We start from the raw sequence: 23,440 nt of genomic DNA, 5'->3' as shown, positions 1-23,440 counted from the left end.
GCACTAGAATTTAAGAAAGGAATAAAGTCATGTATATCAGATGTGAGGCAAACACAAACGATCCCCTTGTTGTATTTATTGTTGGATTATTTAAAGCTTGATTCGTTTGTAAATGTAAGTGGTAGATTGTAAATATTTATAATATAAAATGGAAAAAGCCAATTCAAAGTATACAGAGGAGGGAAGGGGGGGGGGGGGGGGGGGGGGGGGGGGGGGGTCAGAGGTGTCCTAATGCTGTAAACCCGGGCTTAAAAACATGAAATCCTGAGGTCCCGAATTTAAATAAAGTTAAATCCAGACATCTCAAAATTCGGAAATCCCAGGCTTAAGAACACCCGATCCTGAAGTCCTGGAAAAGGTCCTGCCCCCCTCTATACATGTATCAAGTGCCAATAAGGAAACATCTTCCTGGATGTATAAGGGCATTTCTTTTTCAATGGAACCATGAATTTTTTTTTTATAGCATGTTCATACTTAAAAAAGTTTAACTTACAGTTGAAAACATTAGTTATACAAGAATATAAAGAGATAGTAGCATGAGATGAAATTCATGATAATATTGCAAGCACATTAAGTAACAATGCTGCCAGTATCTTGAATATGGTGACTTCTTCTTGGTATAACTGAAGCCTCCTTTAATTAGGAGCACCTCCAAATATACATGGAGTTTTTCCTTAACTTTAAAATTTTTAAATGATAAAACAAAATTTCCAACATATGTACAACACATATAAATAAACAATAAATGATCATGATTATAGAAATGTCATGTAAGGCATATTTACATGGACCTTTTTTATTACAAATTTATCTATCACACTTATGTATGTGACTCAGTTTTATTTATATTTAAAATAGAGTCACATATGCATACATAAGTGTTTTATGGAAATTTGTAAATCTGAAAACTTAAAACGTCTTAAAACAACATACATGTATGCAAATGTTTCCACTGTTGAAAAAAGTATAAAAACAGTTTCCAGGGTGTTGTCATTTTCACAATGTTTCATCTAACATGTCTTACATAATAAATAAATAAATAATAATCTATTTTATTATTGTGTCACATATTGATTGACATACATATCATACAACAATATTAAAACATACATAGAACAATCAATACCCAGCCATATCATTTGGCTTATGAGACACATTGCACAAAATATATATACATGTTCTTAAAAATACAACGATACCTTGAAATACTGTATTTTAAAAACGAAAAACTATGATTTTAGAGTATTTTCAACATGATGAATAAAACTTAAGTAAAATTATTTAAAAATGTTTCGTAAAAAATATTTACCTTACATACATCTAAAACTTCATACATACATGTATATGTACACAATTTTTTTTTGACAAAGGCAATCAAAATCTAATTCATGTAATTGTATTGTAATTAATTACATTAATAAAAATAATGTATTTAAAATGTGATTATTTCGGACAAGTGATATATCATGGTCAATTGCCCGAAGTTATTAAAACAGTTAATGTCAAACTCTGATTTATTAAACGTTATACAAGTACTTTAATATATTTTGTTACATCATTATAAATCTGTTGTTCAGAACAAATTGTGAATATATTGATCCAAATTTCACTCATAATACTTGGATGAATCACTGCTAAAGTTACACGGACATGTATGTATATATATATATTATTCTGTATAGATTTCTACGTTTTTTTGCTTGAAAGTTGAAATTTTAAAACTTTAGAGGAAGACATGTGCTTTGTTGCTTTAATATCTTTTATTGCAAAATATACTACTACTGTTGACTTTTACATCAGGCGCGGATCCAGAGGGGGGGTTCTGGGGGTTGGAACCCCCCTTTTTTTTTGGACGATCAATGCAGGTGAATGGGGACATGTAATTGGAACCCCCCTTTGTCCTGGGTTAGGAACCCCCCCCCCCCCCTTTTTAAAATGGCTGGATCCGCTCCTGTACATCATTAGTTACATGTGGTTCAGATCCTCCCCAAATTAAAAAATGTACCAGGCTTAGATCTATATCATCCCTGATTTTTCATGTTGTTCAATCTCTGTCATGTTAGTGTTTTGTGATGTCTGAGTGTTTATCTTTAACTTAAAGACCATGGTGACCAGGAAATATCTGTCTTTTGGTTTCTTTGGTTGTCCCCTTGGAACATGTTCTTGGTTAGTTTTTTGTGTGTACTTCATGTAATCTCTGCTGAATGTAAAATAACTTATTACTTTTAAAGATACATGTATGTAAGAATTAGTCAGATTAGATATCATGGTGGACAATAAAAATCATAAGTTATTAGAATTACTTAAAATACCATTGCTCTAAATAAAATGATGAATTATCTTTCTACAAAACACTTCTTAGTAAACTAAGACTGAGCAAACTTTGTCTCATTTGCACTCATACCACATCTTCTTACATGTATATCTATTAGGAATTCTTGAGAAAATGATTGCTAAATCCTGAATTCCTGTGAAAATAATGTGTCCCCTCTGGAATCCAAATACTATTTCTGTAAGCAATGGGTTTTGTTTTCAATTGCTCCTGAAAGGATAATCAGATCCAGTCCTGTTGCTTATTACAAGTAAACATTTGATCATCTTGATGAGTCACAATCAGTAAAGAAACGTTCTTTTTCATGTATCTTTGCAGGTATTATAGTTCCTGAGGCTATAGTAGGACTGAAGTCCAAACAGCACTTCTGATCACAATGGCTGACCCACCTGTGCAAGTAGAAACTGGGGTCATCAAAGATCATGGTATGCATCTTGGAGATGAGGATTTTCACGCAGAAGAATGTAAGTTTTAGTTCATTTTAAAATTATTATTATGATACATAGATATAGGAAGATGTGGTATTTGAGTGCCAATGAGACAACTCTCCATCCAAGTGACAATTTATAAAAAGTAAACCATTATAGGTCAAGGTACGGTCTTCAACTATAGCCTTGGCTCACACCAAACAGCAAGCTATAAAGGGCACCAAAAATTACTATAATGTACTGTAAATTCAGAAATTATTGCGTGCATTTATTATTGCGATTTTGTCATTTTACACTTGAATGCGATTTTAATTTTTACGATTTTGAGAAAAGTCATGTTTAATTCTGTTGAAATATTACAAAATGCGAGTTTTAATTATTGCGTTTACAACTCAGTCGCATTATTCGCAATAATAAAAACCTCGCAATAATTTCTGAATTTACAGTATACAATTCAAACTGGAAAACCAACAGTCTCATCTATATAAAAACAAGAAACACTTATGAACAACATAAACAGACGACAACCACTGTATCATGTGTATACAATGTGTATATAACTATATTACTGTACTATACATAGTATTTTTAACAGCACATCATGTAATATTGAAAATTACACTAAGCAATTTACCTAATACCAATTTTCATGTATAAGTATAATATTTACAACAAAATATGAAAGGCCATGATAAAAATTTAAAATATAATAGAAATGACCACTAACAACTTTTTAAAAGAACAAAAAGAGATGTTAGAATTACAGAATTCTGATTTATATTGATCTGGTCACTAGAAAATCATTGATACACCTTATCGCTAATCCCGGCTGACCGGCCGCTTGAACGTTTGACACATACAACAATCACTTTTCCATTGTGGCGTCAGATATTTTGTTTTATGACGTCAATTTTTTAGGGGAACCTGTGTGATATCCAGTAATGGCGGACAAATAGCGATAAGTTGTATTGCTTGGAAAGAAAAATAAATGTATTGTATAACTTTACAATGTAGTTAACAATTTTATTTTTAACAGCACAACACAGATTGGTGGACCCTGGTTATATTGGTGTGAGATTACCAAGTAGGCCAAGACGTCCAAAACGTCATCATTCAAGAAAACGTAAATCAAAACCAAAAATAGAAGCTACGCCAAGTAAGTAAAGGTTCTGTCTAAGGCCATAAAAAAGAATAGGTTTGTTTGCCCAAACGCTACCTACTCAGAAAAAAGCTGCCTACTTTTATTGTCCTGATTTAAAGAAGTTTTTTTTTAATCAGATAGGCATGAAGACTAATAAACACCTGATACTTCAATTTCTCTTTTTGAAGAAAAAAAAAAGATAATGCCTACCTACCTACCCACTGTCTCAACCTTTGGGTAGGGTTTGGACAAACCAAAATATTTTTAATTGTGGCCTAAAGTAACAGTCAAGGGTCTAACTTAAATAAGTTATTAGAGAAAAATAACATGCATATGTTATTTCAGACACTTTCATGAGTTGTCTACTGTTTTTTCCTTAGTCTGTAATAACATATGTTTGTTATCTGTTAAATATATCATAAATATTTTATCTTTAATGAGCACTTGGGAATTCTTAAAACTTTGCGCAGTAGCCTAATATATTACTGTGAATTAATTTATTTTCGTGGGTATCAATTTTCGTGGATTGCTGAAAACTTGCATATTCGAGGATATTTGATTTCGTGGTTTTGCCAATCCCTGTATTCAAAGCCTATTGAAAAAGTGCTATTCATTGAACATTTGAATTCGTGGTTCACCTATCCCCACGAAACCCACGAAAATTGGTATCCAACGAATAATAATGAATCCACAGTACCTTGATAACTAATTTTCTAATTCTATTAATACAATTTTGATGACCCATGGTAAATCAATGAGACCAGGCTTTTAAGGGCAAACTTAGCTGTAATAACAAGGCTTTGTTATTACAAGCATGAAACTTACTATATGAGAGTAAATGAGACACTTGGAATCTTGCACAGTGCCTCATTACAAGCTCTGATCATCATTTCTTACAATGAATTGAAATACTTTGTTATGCAAGTCAGAGCAAAGCCTTTAAAGAGATATAGAGAAGCTGTAATAACACCCTTTTGTTATTGCAGGAATATATTTTCTGTAATAACATAGGTGTATTTTGCATGATTGGTAAACTATGAGCTGTTATATCTTATAAAAGATTAGTATACTTAAAGAAAATTATAATATCAATAGAACTTGAGAAAAATTTAACAAAATAAAGGTTGTATATTTTCCCTTTGAAACATGTAACATACATATGTTATCACAGTTTTTTGATATTTTAGCCCACAATAACAACATGTTTGTTATTTTTTTAGCTCACCTGGCCCGAAGGGCCAAGTGAGCTTTTCCCATCACTTTGCGTCCGGCGTCCGTCGTCCTGCGTCCGTCGTCGTCCGTCGTCGTCCTGCGTCCGTCGTCGTTAACTTTTACAAAAATCTTCTCCTCTGAAACTACTGGGCCAAATCAAACCAAACTTGGCCACAATCATCATTGGGGTATCTAGTTTAAAAAATGTGTGGCGTGACCCGGTCAACCAACCAAGATGGCCGCCACGGCTAAAAATAGAACATAGGGGTAAAATGCAGTTTTTGGCTTATAACTCAAAAACCAAAGCATTTTGAGGAAATCTGACATGGGGTAAAAATGTTTATCAGGTCAAGATCTATCTGCCCTGAAATAATTTTCAGATGAATCGGTCAATCGGTTGTTGGGTTGCTGCCCCTGAATTGGTAATTTTGAAGAAATTTTGCTGTTTTTGGTTATTATCTTGAATATTATTATAGTTAGAGATAAACTGTAAACAGCAATAATGTTCAGCAAAGTAAGATCTACAAATAAGTCAACATGACCAAAATGGTCAGTTGACCCGTTTAGGAGTTATTGCCCTTTATAGTCAATTTTTAACCATTTTTCGTTAATTAAAGTAATCTTTTACAAAAATCTTCTCCTCTGAAACTACTTGGCCAAATTAATCCAAACTTGGCCACAATCATCTTTTGGGTATCTAGTTTAAAAAATGTGTGGCGTGACCTGGTCAACCAACCAAGATGGCCGCCACGGCTAAAAATAGAACAAAGGGGTAAAATGCAGTTTTTGGCTTATAACTCAAAAACCAAAGCATTTTGAGGAAATCTGACATGGGATAAAAATGTTTATCAGGTCAAGATCTATCTGCCCTAAAATTTTCAGATGAATCGGTCAATCGGTTGTTGGGTTGCTGCCCCTGAATTGGTAATTTTGAGGAAATTTTGCTGTTTTTGGTTATTATCTTGAATATTATTATAGATAGAGATAAATTGTAAACAGCAATAATGTTCAGCAAAGTAAGATCTACAAATAAGTCAACATGACCAAAATGGTCAGTTGACCCGTTTAGGAGTTATTGCCCTTTATAGTCAATTTTTAACCATTTTTCGTAAATTAAAGTAATCTTTTACAAAAATCTTCTCCTCTGAAACTACTTGGCCAAATTAATCCAAACTTGGCCACAATCATCTTTGGGGTATCTAGTTTAAAAAATGTGTGGCGTGACCTGGTCAACCAACCAAGATGGCCGCCACCGCTAAAAATAGAACATAGGGGTAAAATGCAGTTTTTGGCTTATAACTCAAAAACCAAAGCATTTTGAGGAAATCTGACATGGGATAAAAATGTTTATCAGGTCAAGAACTATCTGCCCTGAAATTTTCAGATGAATGGGTCAATCGGTTGTTGGGTTGCTGCCCCTGAATTGGTAATTTTGAGGAAATTTTGCTGTTTTTGGTTATTATCTTGAATATTATTATAGATAGAGATAAATTGTAAACAGCAATAATGTTCAGCAAAGTAAGATCTACAAATAAGTCAACATGACCAAAATGGTCAGTTGACCCCTTTAGGAGTTATTGCCCTTTATAGTCAATCTTTAACCATTTTTCATAAATCTAAGTAATCTTTTACAAAATCTCCACTGAAACTACTAGGCCACAATCATCTTTGAGGTATCTAGTTTGAAAAATGTGTCCGATGACCTGGCCATTCAACCAAGATGGCCGCCACGGCTAAAAATAGAACATAGGGGTAAAATGCAGTTTTTTGCTTATAACTATGAAACCAAAGCATCTAGAGCAAATCTGACAAGAAGTTGAATTGTTAATCAAGTCAATATCTATCTGCCCTGAATTTTTCAGATGAATTGGACAACTGGTTGTTGGGTTGCTGCCCTCCAATTGGTAATTTTTAAAGAAATTTTGCCGTTTTTGGTTATCTTGAATACTATTATAGATAGCGATAAACTGTAAACAGCAATAACGTTCAGCAAAGTAAGATCTACAAATAAGTCAACATGACCTAAATGGTCAATTGACCCCTTAAGGAGTTATTGCCCTTTATAGTCAATTTTTAACAATTTTCATTAATTTGGTAAATTTATGTAAATTTTTACCAAATATAGTTCTCTGTTACTAATGGGCAAAGTTCATGATAGATATAATTGTAAGAAGCAAAATCGTTCAGTAAAGTAAGAACTTCAAACACATCACCATCACCAAAATACAATTTTGTCATGAATCCATTTGTGTCCTTTGTTTAATATGCACATAGACCAAGGTGAGCGACACAGGCTCTTTAGAGCCTCTAGTTCTAATAAGTTAGACCCTTGACTGAGTAAAGTCATCAATTTTTTAGTGGGGTTTGAAAAAGACCAATGATTCTGCAGAAAAGTTTTTTCCATATTCTTTTCAAATTCACAAAAAAAAACTTTCATGCAAAAGACAAACGAAAAAGTGATAGTTAGGTTAGAATGAATTTCTCTAGAACTTATGTGAATTTTTTTTGTCCTTGACCCTTGTAAAAATCAAGTTACAAACAATAATTTATTAATTTCTGCTTTTGCATTGTACAGTTTCAATATTAAATGTTGTGTTCTTGGTAGATTGTGGTTGGTTGGTTTAGCTTGGATTATCATTACTACATATATTATTTTAGTACTTATATGTTAATTATTCGATTTATTTGGGGAAGTTCAGTGTTTTCCCCCTTTGCCTTTTGGATTGGTAGCTCTAGATAGCACCCACTCTCCTCTCACTCTACATTAATATATAACTGTTCAGTTATTGTTGTTTGTTAATGAGCATGCTGAGAAAGATATTTATTGGTGATGGACCATTTTCTAAGATTTTCTTGTCTAGAGATAACAAATGTTTGAGATGTACTATTAATTAATGACCAATATTTTAGCGGTAGATTATTAATTTCTGACCAATATTTTAGCGGTACCATCTGATCCTATGTTTATGGATCCTGGTAAGTTCTGTGTCAGGATAAACAAGAAAAGGAAAACTAACAAATGGAAAATTACACTTAGTTTTAATTTCATGTAAATTGAATTTTTTATATTTCATATATTTTACTTACAATCATGAAAATTAAATTAAAATTTGATAAAAAAAATAAAAAAATTATTCATTAAAGATTTCAATTTTTTTGGTGGTTCAGGCGCTTTTAACTTTCTGTGAATTTGATTGACTCACAGGTTGATGTCTAAGTGACATTTAACCCCTATTACCATGACTATACTTTGTTAGAATACCTTTTATATAAAGAGGAACGTAATTTTACATTAAATTAAGACTAAGTGTGTATGAATTTCGTCAATTCCATATTGCATGCATGTCTGGTGTTTTAGTAGACATTAAATAGTACATTGTTAGTGAGATTTAGAGCCAGTGATAGATCAATATATGTTAACGTATATACGTATGGGATTGGAAAATGTACAGTAGTGACAATAAAAGATACTCATGAAACTTACGGGATTGGAAAATATTCTAGAAATGTGAATACATGTACGCCACTAAAATTTATCATCTGATTTAGGAGTAAAAATAAATTAAACAACATTGTACGTTTTGTAGATTGTTCAATGAAATCAATGAAAAGGTTTTAATTTTTGCAATAATCGCAACATTTTTTTTATCAAAAATTTGCTGCCAGACAAGAATTTGTGTGGCTCTTCATAAAAATTGGATAATCCAATACAGATGGTTAATTATAATAAGTTGAATATGAACTTTGAGTGGCATTCGTCAACTCAGTGTACATGTATGAACAATGTTTATGTTTTTTAAAACTACTGATCTGACTGAACGCTTTCAGAGTATTTTTTTTAGTTGAAGGAAATTTTGGAGTAATTTACATAAGTATATTTTTTACTGAATAACTTTCATAGTACAAGAATTAAGCTACTAGTGAATTGCAAAACATTTTAAATCTATATAAAGTCAACGTTCCTTTTTTAACTGAAAATTCTGAGTCAGATTAGTTTTGTCTAATTAAACATTTTATATAGCACAAGAATAGACTATTTGTAAATTATGTTTACCGATTGCATGTATTGTATTTAAATACATGCACTTCTAAACAGACTGGACTTATAAATGGCAAACTTATAGATTTAAGATTTGTAACTATGGAAATAATTTTACTTATCATGTTTAAAACTCCACACTGAGGTGCTCCTACTGACAGTTTTTTACACAGAGAAGTAGTTTACCATTACATTGCATTATAGAATTCCATCAAAAAGAGGAAGTTTCAATGGATGAAAAAATTAGTGTTTTTATTTTTTTCTGGCGATTATGGTTATTTTGCTTACAGAAAAGGAGGCAAATTTCTTTAATTTCTTATTATGAATACCGTTAAGTCATAGCCAGTTCAACAGATTTCAAGTTTTAATCTTTGATATGAGGATGAATTTCATCATTTATTTGATTGTAAATTTCAGCTAGTCTTACTCCAAGTGAACAGATTCAGGCCCTGATCACTGAAAATGAGGAGGAATCTCACGATGTTTTCTGTCAGTTGGACACTTTGTTTAAGCTTGGAAATGAGTCGCAGTGGCGAGAAGCTGCAAGGTAAAGTAGTGCTGATAAGTGGTTTATTATATAATACTGTGGATTCATGATTATTCGTTGAATACCAATCTTTGTTGATATCTATGTGACCTTGAACCACAAATTACAAATTTTCCAAGGGAATATAAGAAGACTTTTACTAAGATAAAACACCAATGGGTCAGTTGTTTTGATCTTGAATATATATCTATGTATGCTATTTTATCCTTTCAAATGTCAAACATTTTAGAAGTAATAAGTTAGAAATGTTCCGAATGGATTATAATTTTACAATGAAACATTTTTTGAGTCATAACTTTCACAAGAACTACAAACAAATATATGAATGAGGGAGGGGTGGATGTTTATGAAATCCAAGATGGAGGTCTGTGTCCAAAATTTTCTACATGTTGAAAGCTCTCCCTGCTCCAACTAGTAATATTTAAAACAAAATACTGCTGATTGTTGTTATTTTTCGTTATGAAAATGTTGTAGAATTTAGGATTTTTTTGTAGATGGGTAAAATATGAGGAGGATGTAGAAGACAGTGGTAATAGGTGGTCCAAACCTCATGTAGCCTCACTTTCATTACATTCCCTCTTTGAATTGAGGTCACAACTTTTAAATGGTGCTGTGATGCTAGACATGGATGCATACCATATATCACAAGTTTCAGGTTGGTATTATTTTTAATTCAAGACCTATCTTATTTAGATATACAAGTACACACCCGTGATATCGCGGGTCTGTGACTGACTTAAAGTATATAACTATGCCTAAGCCTTATTTTAGTAATTGGTATTGTCATCTGATAAAGTCATGTCGATTATAAGATACACAGCTTTTTTTTTGCTTTCAAATCTTTCTGTTTGAACCCATCGACATGGAACTTATCAATTATTGGTAATATTAATTATTTGGAAAACAAAAGGTCCTGGCTATCCAGGAATGGAGTATTTTTTAATCAACAGCATTGTCCTATATTACTTATCTTAGAAAGTCTTGCTGATTGCTGAATAAAACTACAATAGGGAACAATTTGACAATGATAGAATTTAGTAGTGTCAGCCCTTTGATAATGACCCGTGTATATAGCAAAATCCTAAATACACCGTTTGGTGGTGCGCCTGTCAAATGCGGAACGTACAGATAAGGTAATAGCTAACAGGTGAATATACTATTGGTATCGGTATTGGATTCGACCCGGAACTTGTTAATTATTGGTAATATTAATTATGTGGAAAACAAAAGGGTCTGGAGTGGTGTATTTTTAATCTACACCTTTGTCCTATATTAGTTCTATATAGAGTTGAATGCTTTGATTTGTCATTTTTACCAGATGACGACTGACAAATTGGACCTCGTAATTTTAGTATTATAGATATCCTATGTCCACCCTTTGCTTAGCATAATCTTACAATCATGACAATGGTTCATTCAACTTTCTGTTTTACCTCCTTTTATGATTCTCTAGTTTTGTCACACACTCACTTCCATATTTTTGAACGCTGGAATTTCATTGGATGATGTGAATAGAAAGTATGATGGATTATTGTCAGATTGTTAACATAAATAATCCTAGTTAAGATATTCGTCCCTTTGCTAAATGTACTGTAATATAGTGTGTGCCCAATAAACACACAACTGACATATTAGAACTTTGTTTATGACCAAATAAAAAAGATAACAAACGAACCACTTCTTTATATTTCTGATCATTGATACTGTCTTCTGTCTTATGTCATTTATGAACTTGTTTGTTTATGATACAGAAATAAATTCACCTCTTAGACATTAAATGACTGAGATCAGTGTATAGCAAAAGAGTTTGTCTTGTAAGGGGAATAATTGTCAGCATGAGTCAAGTATAAAACAACTTTAGAGTCTGAAAAATATGGACATGATATTTGGATGAGACTAACGAACATTGACCATATTTTAGTTGGGCCTAGAATAAAATATTGTTTGTTTCCCCAATCCCGACCTACCCTGTCAAATCTAAGTCGAATATTATTTTATTAATTTCTGATTTTCAGGCATGCCGGATCGTCCAATAATGTTCAAGCTTTTTGGAAAAATAAAATTATTTCTGTACCTACCTACCTACACCTGGCTTGGCAGGATAGGGATTGGGGAAACAAACAATATATTAATTTAGGCCTTATGTCCCAAATCTTGACATCATCAACATTCTGTAAACAGATAAATAGACCTTATATCTTAATTATGTGAGGTAGCGATTAATATTTCATTGTTTGACTTGATTCTGCCAAAAAGGAGGGAAGATTTATTAATAAGAATCTGTGGTTAAACGTGGGATCCATAAATTTAACACTTTAACCTTTGCCGGAGGTCATAGGAGTTTAAATATGTATTGTATATGACAAGTATCTGTGATTAATTACAGGTTTCATAAAAAGTTACTAATTATAAAGCTTCATGGTAAATACTTGTAAACATATGAATGATGGACAAAATAAAAAAGGGGAATTTATGTGACCTTTCACAGTTAAATGACAGATGTTGACATGTATGTCGTTGTCTGTTGTCCGTCATAATTATTTTTCCCTTTATTGTTTTTTTCCTAAATCCGGCCATTGTTTGTTTGATTTGTTTCACATTTTGTCTTGTTTGGCTTTTTAAAGCACATTATATGATTCTGCTTATTGTTGAATTGCCTATTTTGACCTACCGCTGCTTTAATGATAATCTTCCCTTCATCAAGCATCAAGCACCCTCTTCCAATAAGGATGATAATTAGTTGAGCATATGAGTGAAACTACATTATCTTATTCTTTTAAGAATATCTACTAACTATATATATATACTTGAAATGCCAATGTGTATTCCAAATGGAGAATGCAACAATGGAGAATGTTGCATTCTCCAAACTATCAATTTGTGCAGAAATTTCAATATTATACTGATATAATTTAATTTTGGATGTAACGCATCTTCTGATTGGCTGACGTTATTTTGTTATGAGCCCATAGACATAACTTAGTCATGTGACCGTAAAGTCATCAACGTTTTTTCATGGTTTTCTACGGTTTAAAATGGAATTTAGAATTAAATTATAAGAAATGACTGTAATATTTTTTCTATCTATTCGAAATAACTTAAAAAATGTGGTGCACACTGTTAAAAAACCCGCTACGCGCCTTATTCAGTGTGCACCACATTTTTTTTGTTATTTCCTCATAGACAGAAAAAATATTACAGTCATTCCTTAAATAAATAGTAAATTTGACATCATCCCCTGCATCATATGAAAATTAGACAATAAAACGGGATTAATTATATTTTTGTTGTAAATACAAGTAACTTTAAGTGCAATTCAATCAATGACAATCATTCTGTGTCGCCCATCTGTGATGATTTAAATTTCAGTCACTGTTATTTTGTGTTATCAAACCTCAAAATCTAAAGCATTTGTTTATAAGTATATAAAAATGTGTATAAGATATGTTTTTTTCAATATCACACTTCAAATCGGTCATCAACTAAATCAATCCCTGGTCATAACTCTCAGGTCATATTAGTGTCTCAGGTTAATAAATGTGTGATGTTGAAAAAAAACAGATAAAATTTTCTATTCATAATTGATCTGGAGAATTCTGCTGAGTTTTGGTCAACTTTGTAGTTGTAGTAGTGTTCTTATAACAACTCAATTTCAAACAGTTATCAAAGTTACCAGGATTATAATTTAGTACGCCACGCGTGTTTCGTCTACATAAGACTCATCAGTGACGCTCATATCAAAAATATTTATAAAGCCAAACAAGTACAAAGTTGAAGAGCATTGAGGACCAAAATTCCAAAAAGTTGTGCCAAATACGGCTAAGGTAATCTATGCCTGGGATAAGAAAATCCTTGGTTTTTCGAAAAATTTAAATTTTTTGTAAACAGGAAATTTATAAAAATAACCACATTATTGATTTTCATGTCAAACAGTTACATACTCAGCAAAGAGACTTTTCAACCCAAAATAGGTTAACAGATATATAGATATTTATTTGCATAAGGTTGATTTCTATCTGATGCAGCTTCTATACTATTAAACGAGAAGACCTCATTTTGTGTGTCGCTTCTCTTCCTTCCACAATAAACCAATCATCATGCCTCTGTGTCTTATAGGTAACATGCATAGTCGCATTTGTCATCCATTCTTATGATTATTCAGATTGAGTTAGTTTGGGAGAAAAACGACAAAAAAGGAGTCCGGATATGATTCCGTCATCAGACTGAATTTTAGTCATAGATAAGACTTCCGGTTTGAAACATGCACAAATACAACCAATCGTATGATAGATAACAAAAATGAAAAATAAATAAGCCAATCAGAGCGTTCTCAATATCATGGTGTTTAGATCGCAAGAATCACAACTATTATACCTCCTTATAGAGGACAATTATTTTTCGCGTTTATCTACATGTAAACTACGATTATACTACTTCAATATATAGAGACTCTGTATTCTGTCTACTGTTTTCTTTGAAATGTTAACGTTTACTATCTACTGTTTTCTTTGAAATGTTTACTATTTTTTAAAAGTGGTCATACCACTGGCATATATAACAATAAGTAAAACATGCTCAACTTCATCTAAAACTACCTCGACCAAAAACTTTAACCTGAAGCGGGACAGACGGACGGACGGACGACCAAACGAACGAACGCACGGATGCACAAACTAGAAAACATAATGCCCATAAATGGGGCATAAAAATTTATGGTTGAAAGGGAAAATAGTGATTTGGCAAAAATGAAAGTAAGGTAGAGATTAGAGGGAGGCAGGACCTTTTTCGGGGCGTCGGGATCGGGTGTTTTTATGCTTTGGATTTGGGGATTGATCCTTACCGAATCCGGGAATATATTTTTCGATTTCATGATTTCGGGATATGAATTTCTTTAAATTCTGCATCTCGGGATTTCGAGATCAGGACCCCTCCGACCACCCCTCAAATTAGCCTAAGTCGGTCTTAGTCATTTATACATGATTCATATCCTACCATTGGTATGTTAATAAGGCTCTCAAAAGAAAAGGCACTGATGGATTGTCCTAGAAGCATATTTTATTAGACTAATAATGGTCTATATATAAGCAGTTACATTTATTTCATGTTTGAAACAGTGCAAATTTTTAATTTGATTTGACTATTACCAAAAGAAGCATTGAGGCAAAGGAGAAGAATGATTGTGGTCTGAGGCCAGAAACACGAAAATAATTGAATTTAACAGAAAGGAAACAAATATCGGACTTTGGAAAAAGGGAGAGGGCTTTTGATACCTTTTATGAAATTCTCCATACATAATATCTTTTACAAAAAATCATCCTACAACAGTTCACAAGCTGTATATGCCCGCGAGTTCGCGGGTGTGTTCTAGTATACTTAAATACCAGTATTTTACATTCAGTTTGATTCCATGTTTAAATCTTTCATTTTTCAGAGTTACTTATAGACAATTTGATAGCCAACAAACTTTTAGAAGATACAATGAGAGATGACATTAAACAGACAATTCTATCTCCACATATACATGCCCATCTTAAGAGGAGGAAGACACAAGCAGACGACCTTGGTGGTAGAAAAAAGTCAATTGCCAGAACTTTCTCAGAAATTGGCAGATCTTTTTCAAAAACAAATACCAGAGGTTTGTATTATGCTTGAATCGTAATTTTTTAGAAACACAATTGATTATCATCAATTAAAACCAGTGTCTGGTATAGTTTTTTTTATAAGAGATGGAGTCTTTTCCCCAGTTTCCCCTTATGGCAAAATGACTTGGATGCGTAGGTGAAGTTATATCTTTGGCTAGCTTGCTTGTTAGCTTCACTGTGAAAACATTATAATGTTAACTCTACTACCCTCCTTTTAGTTTAATCTAGCCCTAAAAACAAATAGATTGGTTATCTGTTGGACCAGTCTACTCTTAAAGGAGGGTAGAAAAAATAATCTAAAAATGACTTCAGCTAGCAAGCAAGCTTACCAAAGTCATTACCTTTACCTACACACTCAAGTCAATGTTTATTTTATTAATAGATTCACTCTTTGAAAAACATAAATACAAATGTTATGACCTTGAAATACATAAATACAAATGTTATGACCTTAAAATCAAAGATTCTTTAAAAATGAAATGTATATATGAAGGTTAGAATTTATTAAGATAAATAAATTTATTTGTACAGCTCCTCATAAAGATCTTGAGTTTTGAAAGTCATTAAATTTAAAGTCTCTTAAAATGACCTTAAGAAGTCGTAGGAAAATGACCTCTGAGATATAATTAGCGACAACAAAGTTACGGAAATGGTTAACTACGTCTGTTACATTGACAATTGACGTCAATTTACATGCCATATAAATGTTAGACAGTGTCTGCTTCCTTAAAACGTTTTGTAGGGTTGTAATTAATCCTGCTGTTTACATCATCAACATTGACCAAGATTTGTCATGTACAAGTTTATATCTATTTTAACATCTGTTTATATTTTCAAATAAAGTGAGAAAACTGACAAATTAAATGACACAATTATTTTGTATTCTTCATATTAAAAAAGATATAATTCTTAAAAGATACCACTTTTCAATTTTCAAAATTAGGGCCAATGAGATAACTCTCCATCCAAGTCACAATGTGTAAAAAGTAAACAATTAAAGGTCAAAGTATAGCCTTCAAGACAGAGCCTTGACTCACACTAAACAGCAAGCTTCAAAGGGCCTCAAATTGACTAGTGTAAAACCATTCAAATAGCAAAGCAGACAATGCTTTCTGTCTTCAAAAGATTCATCAATGACACACCAACAAACACATTTAAAATGGGTGTCCTTTATCCTGAAGTAAAAATATCCCAGATGTGAAGATTGACAAATAACGAATATCTCAAAAATCAAGAGCAAGAATGTTGCACTTCAATAAAAACCCTGAACATACCTTACAAACGAAAATCTTTCGTTAATCTCCAGATGATTATAAATATGAAAATTAAAAGAAATTTAGGACCTTGAGGAATACGAAAAGGGCAAGATGTCTTAACCTTATCATTTTTTGCTTTTATTATAGAATATTAGAAAGAGAATCAGTTGATCCTTTGTTCCAGATTCAAGAACCAAGTTCAATATTTCTTAATCTGTATTTCATAAAAGGACTAAATAATTGGTGTTTTAGCCAACACCTTTGCAAGAAATTAAATTTGCAGTTGTATTAATATTTGCTAGGTTATACAGGACTGGTGTAATATAATAATTATTTCTATGACACATATTTAATTAATTATTTATGAGACAAAAGTACAAGAAGAAATTGTCATTAAAACAACTCTTGCATTCATAATTAATAGCATTATAAATGCACTATGACTTATATTTAATACATTGTACAAGTAATTGGATGGTAAAGAAGAAATTATATTCACTGTTAGACATGTTGATTGATTGACAGAAATTACATTGTTTTTTTTGTAAACTAGAAATCTGATTCATAACCAATTTAAAGTTCACTTAGAGTATATGACAAAGTACGGTTTTTGTTACAGTCTGTACAGAAAACTTTTTCATCTTCTAGTCTGGAAACTAAATATCAAAATTTGTCCTTATATGACTATATTAAATTTTAAAAATTTCCACTAGTCTGAATCAATATTTACTAGTCTGGGGCATCGGACTAGTGGCTAACCGTGCAGACTGTAGTTACTGTTTTGTTAATATTGTTGTCTTTTGTTATGCTTCCCCTTAACTCAATGATGACCCCCTTTACTCCATAATGATGTATCTATGTGCTGCCACGTTTTAAAGGTTTTACCTTGAAAAAATATGTATCAGACTTCATCAAATCTGAGCTAACATAAAACCAATTGCAAGGAAACACCATTTAATGATTTTATTTTTATGGTTGGTATAGTAGATACCTTAACTCCCAATAAAATTACAAGGCCAAATTATAAAGTAATTTCATTGATTATAAAAAACATTCTTCTTTCGTGCATAATGACACCTTTTGTACAGTATTCTTCTGAGACCATAAGTCCTGAGGTTTCACAGTAAATGAGGGTGTTGTTCATTATGTATGGTTGATCTCACTATACATGTTATGATGTACCACCATTTCCATTTGACAATTATTGGCAGGAGTTTTGGGACTTTAATGATTGTACCAATATGGTTGGTAGAATAGATTCTTCAGCTCTCAAAATACTTGTTCAAAGTCAAATTATAAAAAACTTTTATTGTTTTTACTTGCATAAAATACGAACAATACTCCTCTGAGATCATAGGTTTTGAGCTTTCAACATGTTTCATACTCAGTGAAGCTGTTTTTCATCATGTGTCTGAACTGACAATTTCTGTTTAGCAATTGTTCAGGCAAAAGTTATGGGTCACTTTCACCATTTTTAGCCATATGTATATGTAACATAATAACATTATGATATATTCCTCATTACCTCTGAAAGTATCTGTGAAATTTTTACCACAACCTATACTAGTATAACAACACAAGAAAATCAAGTATTATAACGAAATATTCACAACAGACTGTGGAGGTGATCTTTATTTCGGTATTCTATATTTTTCTTAAATTCTTATCATCACCTAGCAGAATTTGTACAACAACACATTTAATCTAGTATGATAAAATATTCACAATGGCCCATGAAGGGGATTATCATTTTGGTATTCTTTAAATTTTAGGTCATTTCTTTGCCCTGTTCCTCCACCATATAACGTACAAATGGGAAAATATACTTGCCTCCCCATGCTGCTAAAGTTATATCTGCTTAAGAGCAACAAAAACATGTCTATTGCCATAACACGTTTAATCCAAAAGACAGATTACATCACATGACAAATATGCACCATACAAAGGGACACAACTCTCACAACTTAACTACAAACCTCATACAACCATACATATACATACACATAACATTTGTATTCTAGATATATTTTACCCTTATTAATGTCTATGACTTATATTTAAGCACCCCTAGAGGATAGTGTGTCAAATCTAAAGGGAAATCCCAACAGTGTACCTAACATGGAAAAATTTCAAGTCAACAGGGGCCTGTATTCTATAAATAGATTTTTACTAGAGTTCTCTATACATTATATTTCAGCACCCCTAGAGGATAGTGTGTCAAACTTAAAGGGAAATCCCAACAGTGTACCTAACATGGAAAAATTTCAAGTCAATGGGGGCCTGAAAGAATCTCCTTCCAGTGCTAAAGTAAGTTTAAACAGAGGCGGAGAGTATCAATAGTCAACACTTCATTATTTTAGAATCAAATGCATTCTGGGTAATATTTTCAAATGTATTTACCAAAACATTTTAATTGGTTAAAAAAGTCAATTGAAATTCAACCAATGATACAACATTGTTCTGATTTTTTTGATACAAATAATGAAATTACCCATAGTCCATCTGATTCTGAAGCAGTTAATATATATATAAGATTGGCCACATGAAATGTATTTTGAAATTCTCATGGTTTCCTCATCTTCAGCTTCAAATCTTATTTCACATATTTAGATATTTTTGTAAAGAAAATGAAAACATCCATTTTCAGTTTGTAAGGAAGAGTAGTGAAAATCTAAAATACAAATTCATGTGGTCTTGGATTTATTTTAGTTTAGACATAGTATTTTTTATATATATTGAGAAACAATTTATTAGATGCATGATTGTGACTTAATACTGTAGATAAATTGTAACGGAAAAGAACAAGAAGAAGAAAAATAGAACAATAACCAATAAAACTTATATGTTAAGAATTAGGGGGAAATTGTATCAAGATAAGGAGCAAATTTACCAAAGCAAAACTGTAAAAATTGAGTTTATGGACCTTTAAAAAAAATCACTCATTTAACTAATTGACAGAATACAATAAAGATTTACTTTAATGATAACTGCAAAATCAGTCCCTAAGACGGAAAATACATGTTGCTTTGGGTTCACGTTTTGAACATGTGAAAATGATATGTACCCGGTAGTGAAAAAATTAATCCTTCTTACAAATTAGGAAATTTTATTTTATAATTTTTGTAAATTCTGTTAAAGAATCAATGTTCTATGATAAAATAAGACATATTTTCAGGAGATAATTTTAAATACGCATTTGCACACCTTTTGTAATTAATTAAACTAAAAGGTGAATTAGTGTTATTATTATATGTTTTGCTATTTTTTTAGCTACAAAAGATACATCAAGTATGTATTGAGCACTTGGTTGTTTTTCATTGTTGTTAACATGTATGGCTGTTTACTTTGAAGTGTTTGTAATACATATTTTTAGCTCACCTGGCCTAAAGGTCCAAGTGAGCTTTTCTCATCACTTTGCGTCCGGCATCTGTCGTTTTAGTCATTCGTCGTCAGCTTTCACAAAAATCTTCTCCTCTGAAACTACTGGGCCAAATTAAACCAAACTTGGCCACAATCATCATTGGGGTATCTAGTTTAAAAACTGTGTGGCGTAACCCAGCCAACCAACCAAGATGGCTGCCATGGCTAAAAATAGAACATAGGGGTAAAATGTAGATTTTGGCTGATAACTCTGAAACCAAAGCATTAAGAGCAATTCAGACATGGGGGTTAAATTGTTTTGCAAGTCAAGATCTATCTGCCCTGAAATTTTCAGATGAATCCGACAACTGGTTGTTGGGTTGCCTCCCCTGAATTGGAAATTTTTAAAGAAATTTTGCTGTTTTTGGTTATTATCTTGATTATTATTATAGATAGAGATAAACTGTAAACAGCAATAATGTTCAGCAAAGTAAGATCCACAAATAAGTCAACATGACCAAAAAGGTCAGTTGACCCCCTTAAGGATTTGTTGCCCTTTATAATCAATTTTTAATAATTTTGTAAATTTTGTAAATTTTTGTAAATTTTAACAAAATATTTTCCTCTGTAACTAATGGGCCAAGTTCATTAGAAATTGAGATAATTGTAAGAAGCAAGAAAGTTTAGTAAAGTAAGATCTACAAACACATCACCATCACCAAAACACAATTTTGTCATGAATCCATCTGTGTCCTTTGTTTAATATGCACATAGACCAAGGTGAGCGACACAGGCTCTTTAGAGCCTCTAGTTTTAATACCGTACCACCTGAACAACAGTAATTTCAATGACAATTTGCTATGCAGGCTAGGATTGGCTTTCAATATACAAAAAAAACAAAAATAAAATAATATTTCTGGCAATCTTACTGACCATTTTATTTTACTTATTCATGGCTCAAATTTTTTTTTGCTAATTGTAAAATTAAAAACACTTATCCTTGTTTTCAAAATTCCAATAGAGAACATACTTTTTATAATTATATAAATAAACCAATTTTTCAGACGTTTCGGCCAATGGCCAATGGCCGAAACGTCTGAAAAATTGGTAAAACACTTAATCAGTTCCTGTTGTTCAAAACCAAAATGTGTTATTTTTTTGCTCCCCTTGTATTGTCACTCCATTTTTTTTACAACTTCTAGCATAGAAAATCTGAAATTGTGACTTGCATACAATCCCTAGAAGTCATATTTCGCCTTTTTATTATCCAACCGCAAAAATTGGTGTCATGTTGGCTTCGTCGTCGTCGTCCGAAGACATTTGGTTTTCGCACTCTAACTTTAGTAAAAGTAAATAGAAATCTATGAAATTTAAACTCTTCAATTCTTGGTGTTCTTTGATATGCTGAATCTAAACATGTACTTAGATTTTTTATTATGGACCCAGTTTTAAAGTTGATCCCAATCGGGGTCCAAAATTCTTATATTAAGTATTGTGCAATAGCAAGAAATTTTCAATTTTTCATTTTATGATATGCTGAATCTAACCATGTATTTAGATTTTGGATATTGGACCATAATAGGTAAATGTCCAATTTAAAATTTTTAAGTTTTTTATGTTTAAGTTCTTAGACCACATTCTTTCTGTGTCAAAAACCTATGTTGTGTCAACTATTTAATCACAATCCAAATTCAGATCTGTATCAAGCTTAAATGTTGTGTCCATACTTGCCCCAACTGTTCAGGGTTTGACCTCTGTGGTCGTATAAAGCTGCACCCTGCGGAGCATCTAGTTTCCATTATGCTAGATAATAACAAATCATCAAAAAAGTCATTTTCAGGAATAAAACATTTGGAGATGATTGCTTCGAGTTGATTTCTTAGATGTTGTTTAAATCCATTCTTATAAGGAAAATTTTACTTCAAGTAATGTATAAGTTTAGAAAAATACACAAATGCTTAAAAAATTTAGACTGACTCTTTTAATTTTCAGGTTTGTTCATTTAAAGCTAGACATGCAAAAAGTTTTTCATTGGCTCAATCAATGTACATTTTTTAGTTTGTATATAATAATTTAATGTTTAATGGTATGCTGCGAATAATGTATAATTAGATATCAAATACGTGAGATTAAAATAAATCCTAGATTATTATTTTTCTGGTCTAAAGAAAAATAACATTGATTTCATGATTTTTTTTAACTAAATGATTTCAATAAAAATATCATCCTTAATCCTCCAAAAAATTATGGTACTTGATTTTTGCGCTGAAGTTGTTTTATGCTGTAAACCAACTTATTTTTGTGAGCAAATTTTTTTCATGAAATTCATCAGTAAAAAAATAAATAAAATATGTCAAACTTGGAGGTGTTATATGAAAACCTGAACAAAGTCTAAATATGTCGACCTGAAATCGTAAGACTACTAAGTTAAGTCAGCTAAAACATTTGTAAAAAGGGCTAAAAGTGTCCAAAAGTAACCATGAAAAATGGAGTTGTTAAAGTATGTAACAAAATTGTTTTTTTTTTAATAATGTAAAGTATTGTTTGATGAAAAGTTTGCACATGCCAGTCAAGATATTGCAAGAATGTGAAGGATAAAGTAGGAATTATTTGTTGGTGTGGCCTATATTGTAAAATTTATTTTCAGCACCATGCAGGACATCACCATGTATGTACTGAGCAATAAGCTTTTTGATAATTATGAGTTCCATGTGTAAGGCTGTTTAATTTGTAGCTTTTTATTTATTACAATTTTAGCTTCATTAATTCTTGATAACAGCACACATTTGGGACAGTATATGGTATTCATACTGTGTATTTGTCATACATCATTTTGCCTATCAGAATCTAAGGAATTGTGGGTAATTGTATGTTTTTACACCAAAATGAAAAGGAAGGTAACCCATTGGTTGGTTATTCATGTTTAAGAACAAAACCAATCACAACATTCTGCTGTATATTTTTAGAACTATTACCCAGAATGCATTAGATTTTGAAACAGTGAATTACAATCATGCTTATTAAGAGTCTATGAAATAAACCTTGCTTAATCTATATGTAGCTTAAGTATCAGAATTTGAAATAACCAAATACCAAGACAATTAGTCAAATACCAAGACAAATAGTCAAATACCTGACAATTAGTCAACATGGTCAAATACCCAGACAAATAGTCAAATACCAAGACAAATAGTCAAATACCTGACAATTAGTCAAATACCTGACAAATAGTCAAATACCTGACAATAAGTCAAATACCCAGACAAATAGTCAAATATCTGACAATTAGTCAAATACCCAGACAAATAGTCAAATACCCAGACAAATAGTCAAATACCAAGACAAATAGCCAAATACCTGACAATTAGTCAAATACCCAGACAAATAGTCAAATACCAAGACAAATAGTCAAATACCTGACAATTAGTCAAATACCCAGACAAATAGTCAAATACCAAGACAAATAGTCAAATAAAGTTAAGA

At 31.8% G+C, this 23,440-nt stretch overlaps 1 protein-coding gene across 8 annotated transcripts in view; it reads left to right on the top strand.

Moving 5' to 3' along the window:
* Positions 1–23,440, top strand: part of LOC143059034 (electroneutral sodium bicarbonate exchanger 1-like) — a 67,247-nt gene that overhangs the window by 8,086 nt on the left and 35,721 nt on the right. For 3 of the 8 annotated variants that reach the window (XM_076232507.1, XM_076232509.1, XM_076232508.1), the window contains exons 2-10: positions 2,651–2,796; positions 3,797–3,916; positions 8,057–8,089; positions 9,570–9,699; positions 10,194–10,354; positions 15,131–15,334; positions 18,795–18,904; positions 19,868–19,885; positions 22,605–22,625. In XM_076232507.1, coding sequence (XP_076088622.1) covers positions 2,709–2,796; positions 3,797–3,916; positions 8,057–8,089; positions 9,570–9,699; positions 10,194–10,354; positions 15,131–15,334; positions 18,795–18,904; positions 19,868–19,885; positions 22,605–22,625 — 885 coding nt within the window. In that variant the 5' untranslated portion in view covers positions 2,651–2,708. The remainder of the gene's footprint in view (positions 1–2,650; positions 2,797–3,796; positions 3,917–8,056; positions 8,090–9,569; positions 9,700–10,193; positions 10,355–15,130; positions 15,335–18,794; positions 18,905–19,867; positions 19,886–22,604; positions 22,626–23,440) is intronic. The other 5 variants (XM_076232512.1, XM_076232510.1, XM_076232511.1 and 2 more) reach the window with 5 other exon arrangements.

The sequence above is a fragment of the Mytilus galloprovincialis genome, chromosome 14, assembly GCF_965363235.1.
Source record: "Mytilus galloprovincialis chromosome 14, xbMytGall1.hap1.1, whole genome shotgun sequence".
In the NCBI taxonomy this organism is placed as follows: domain Eukaryota; kingdom Metazoa; phylum Mollusca; class Bivalvia; order Mytilida; family Mytilidae; genus Mytilus; species Mytilus galloprovincialis.
The sequence above is the reverse complement of the archived record's forward strand: the minus strand, read 5'-3'. Positions and strand labels throughout refer to the sequence as shown.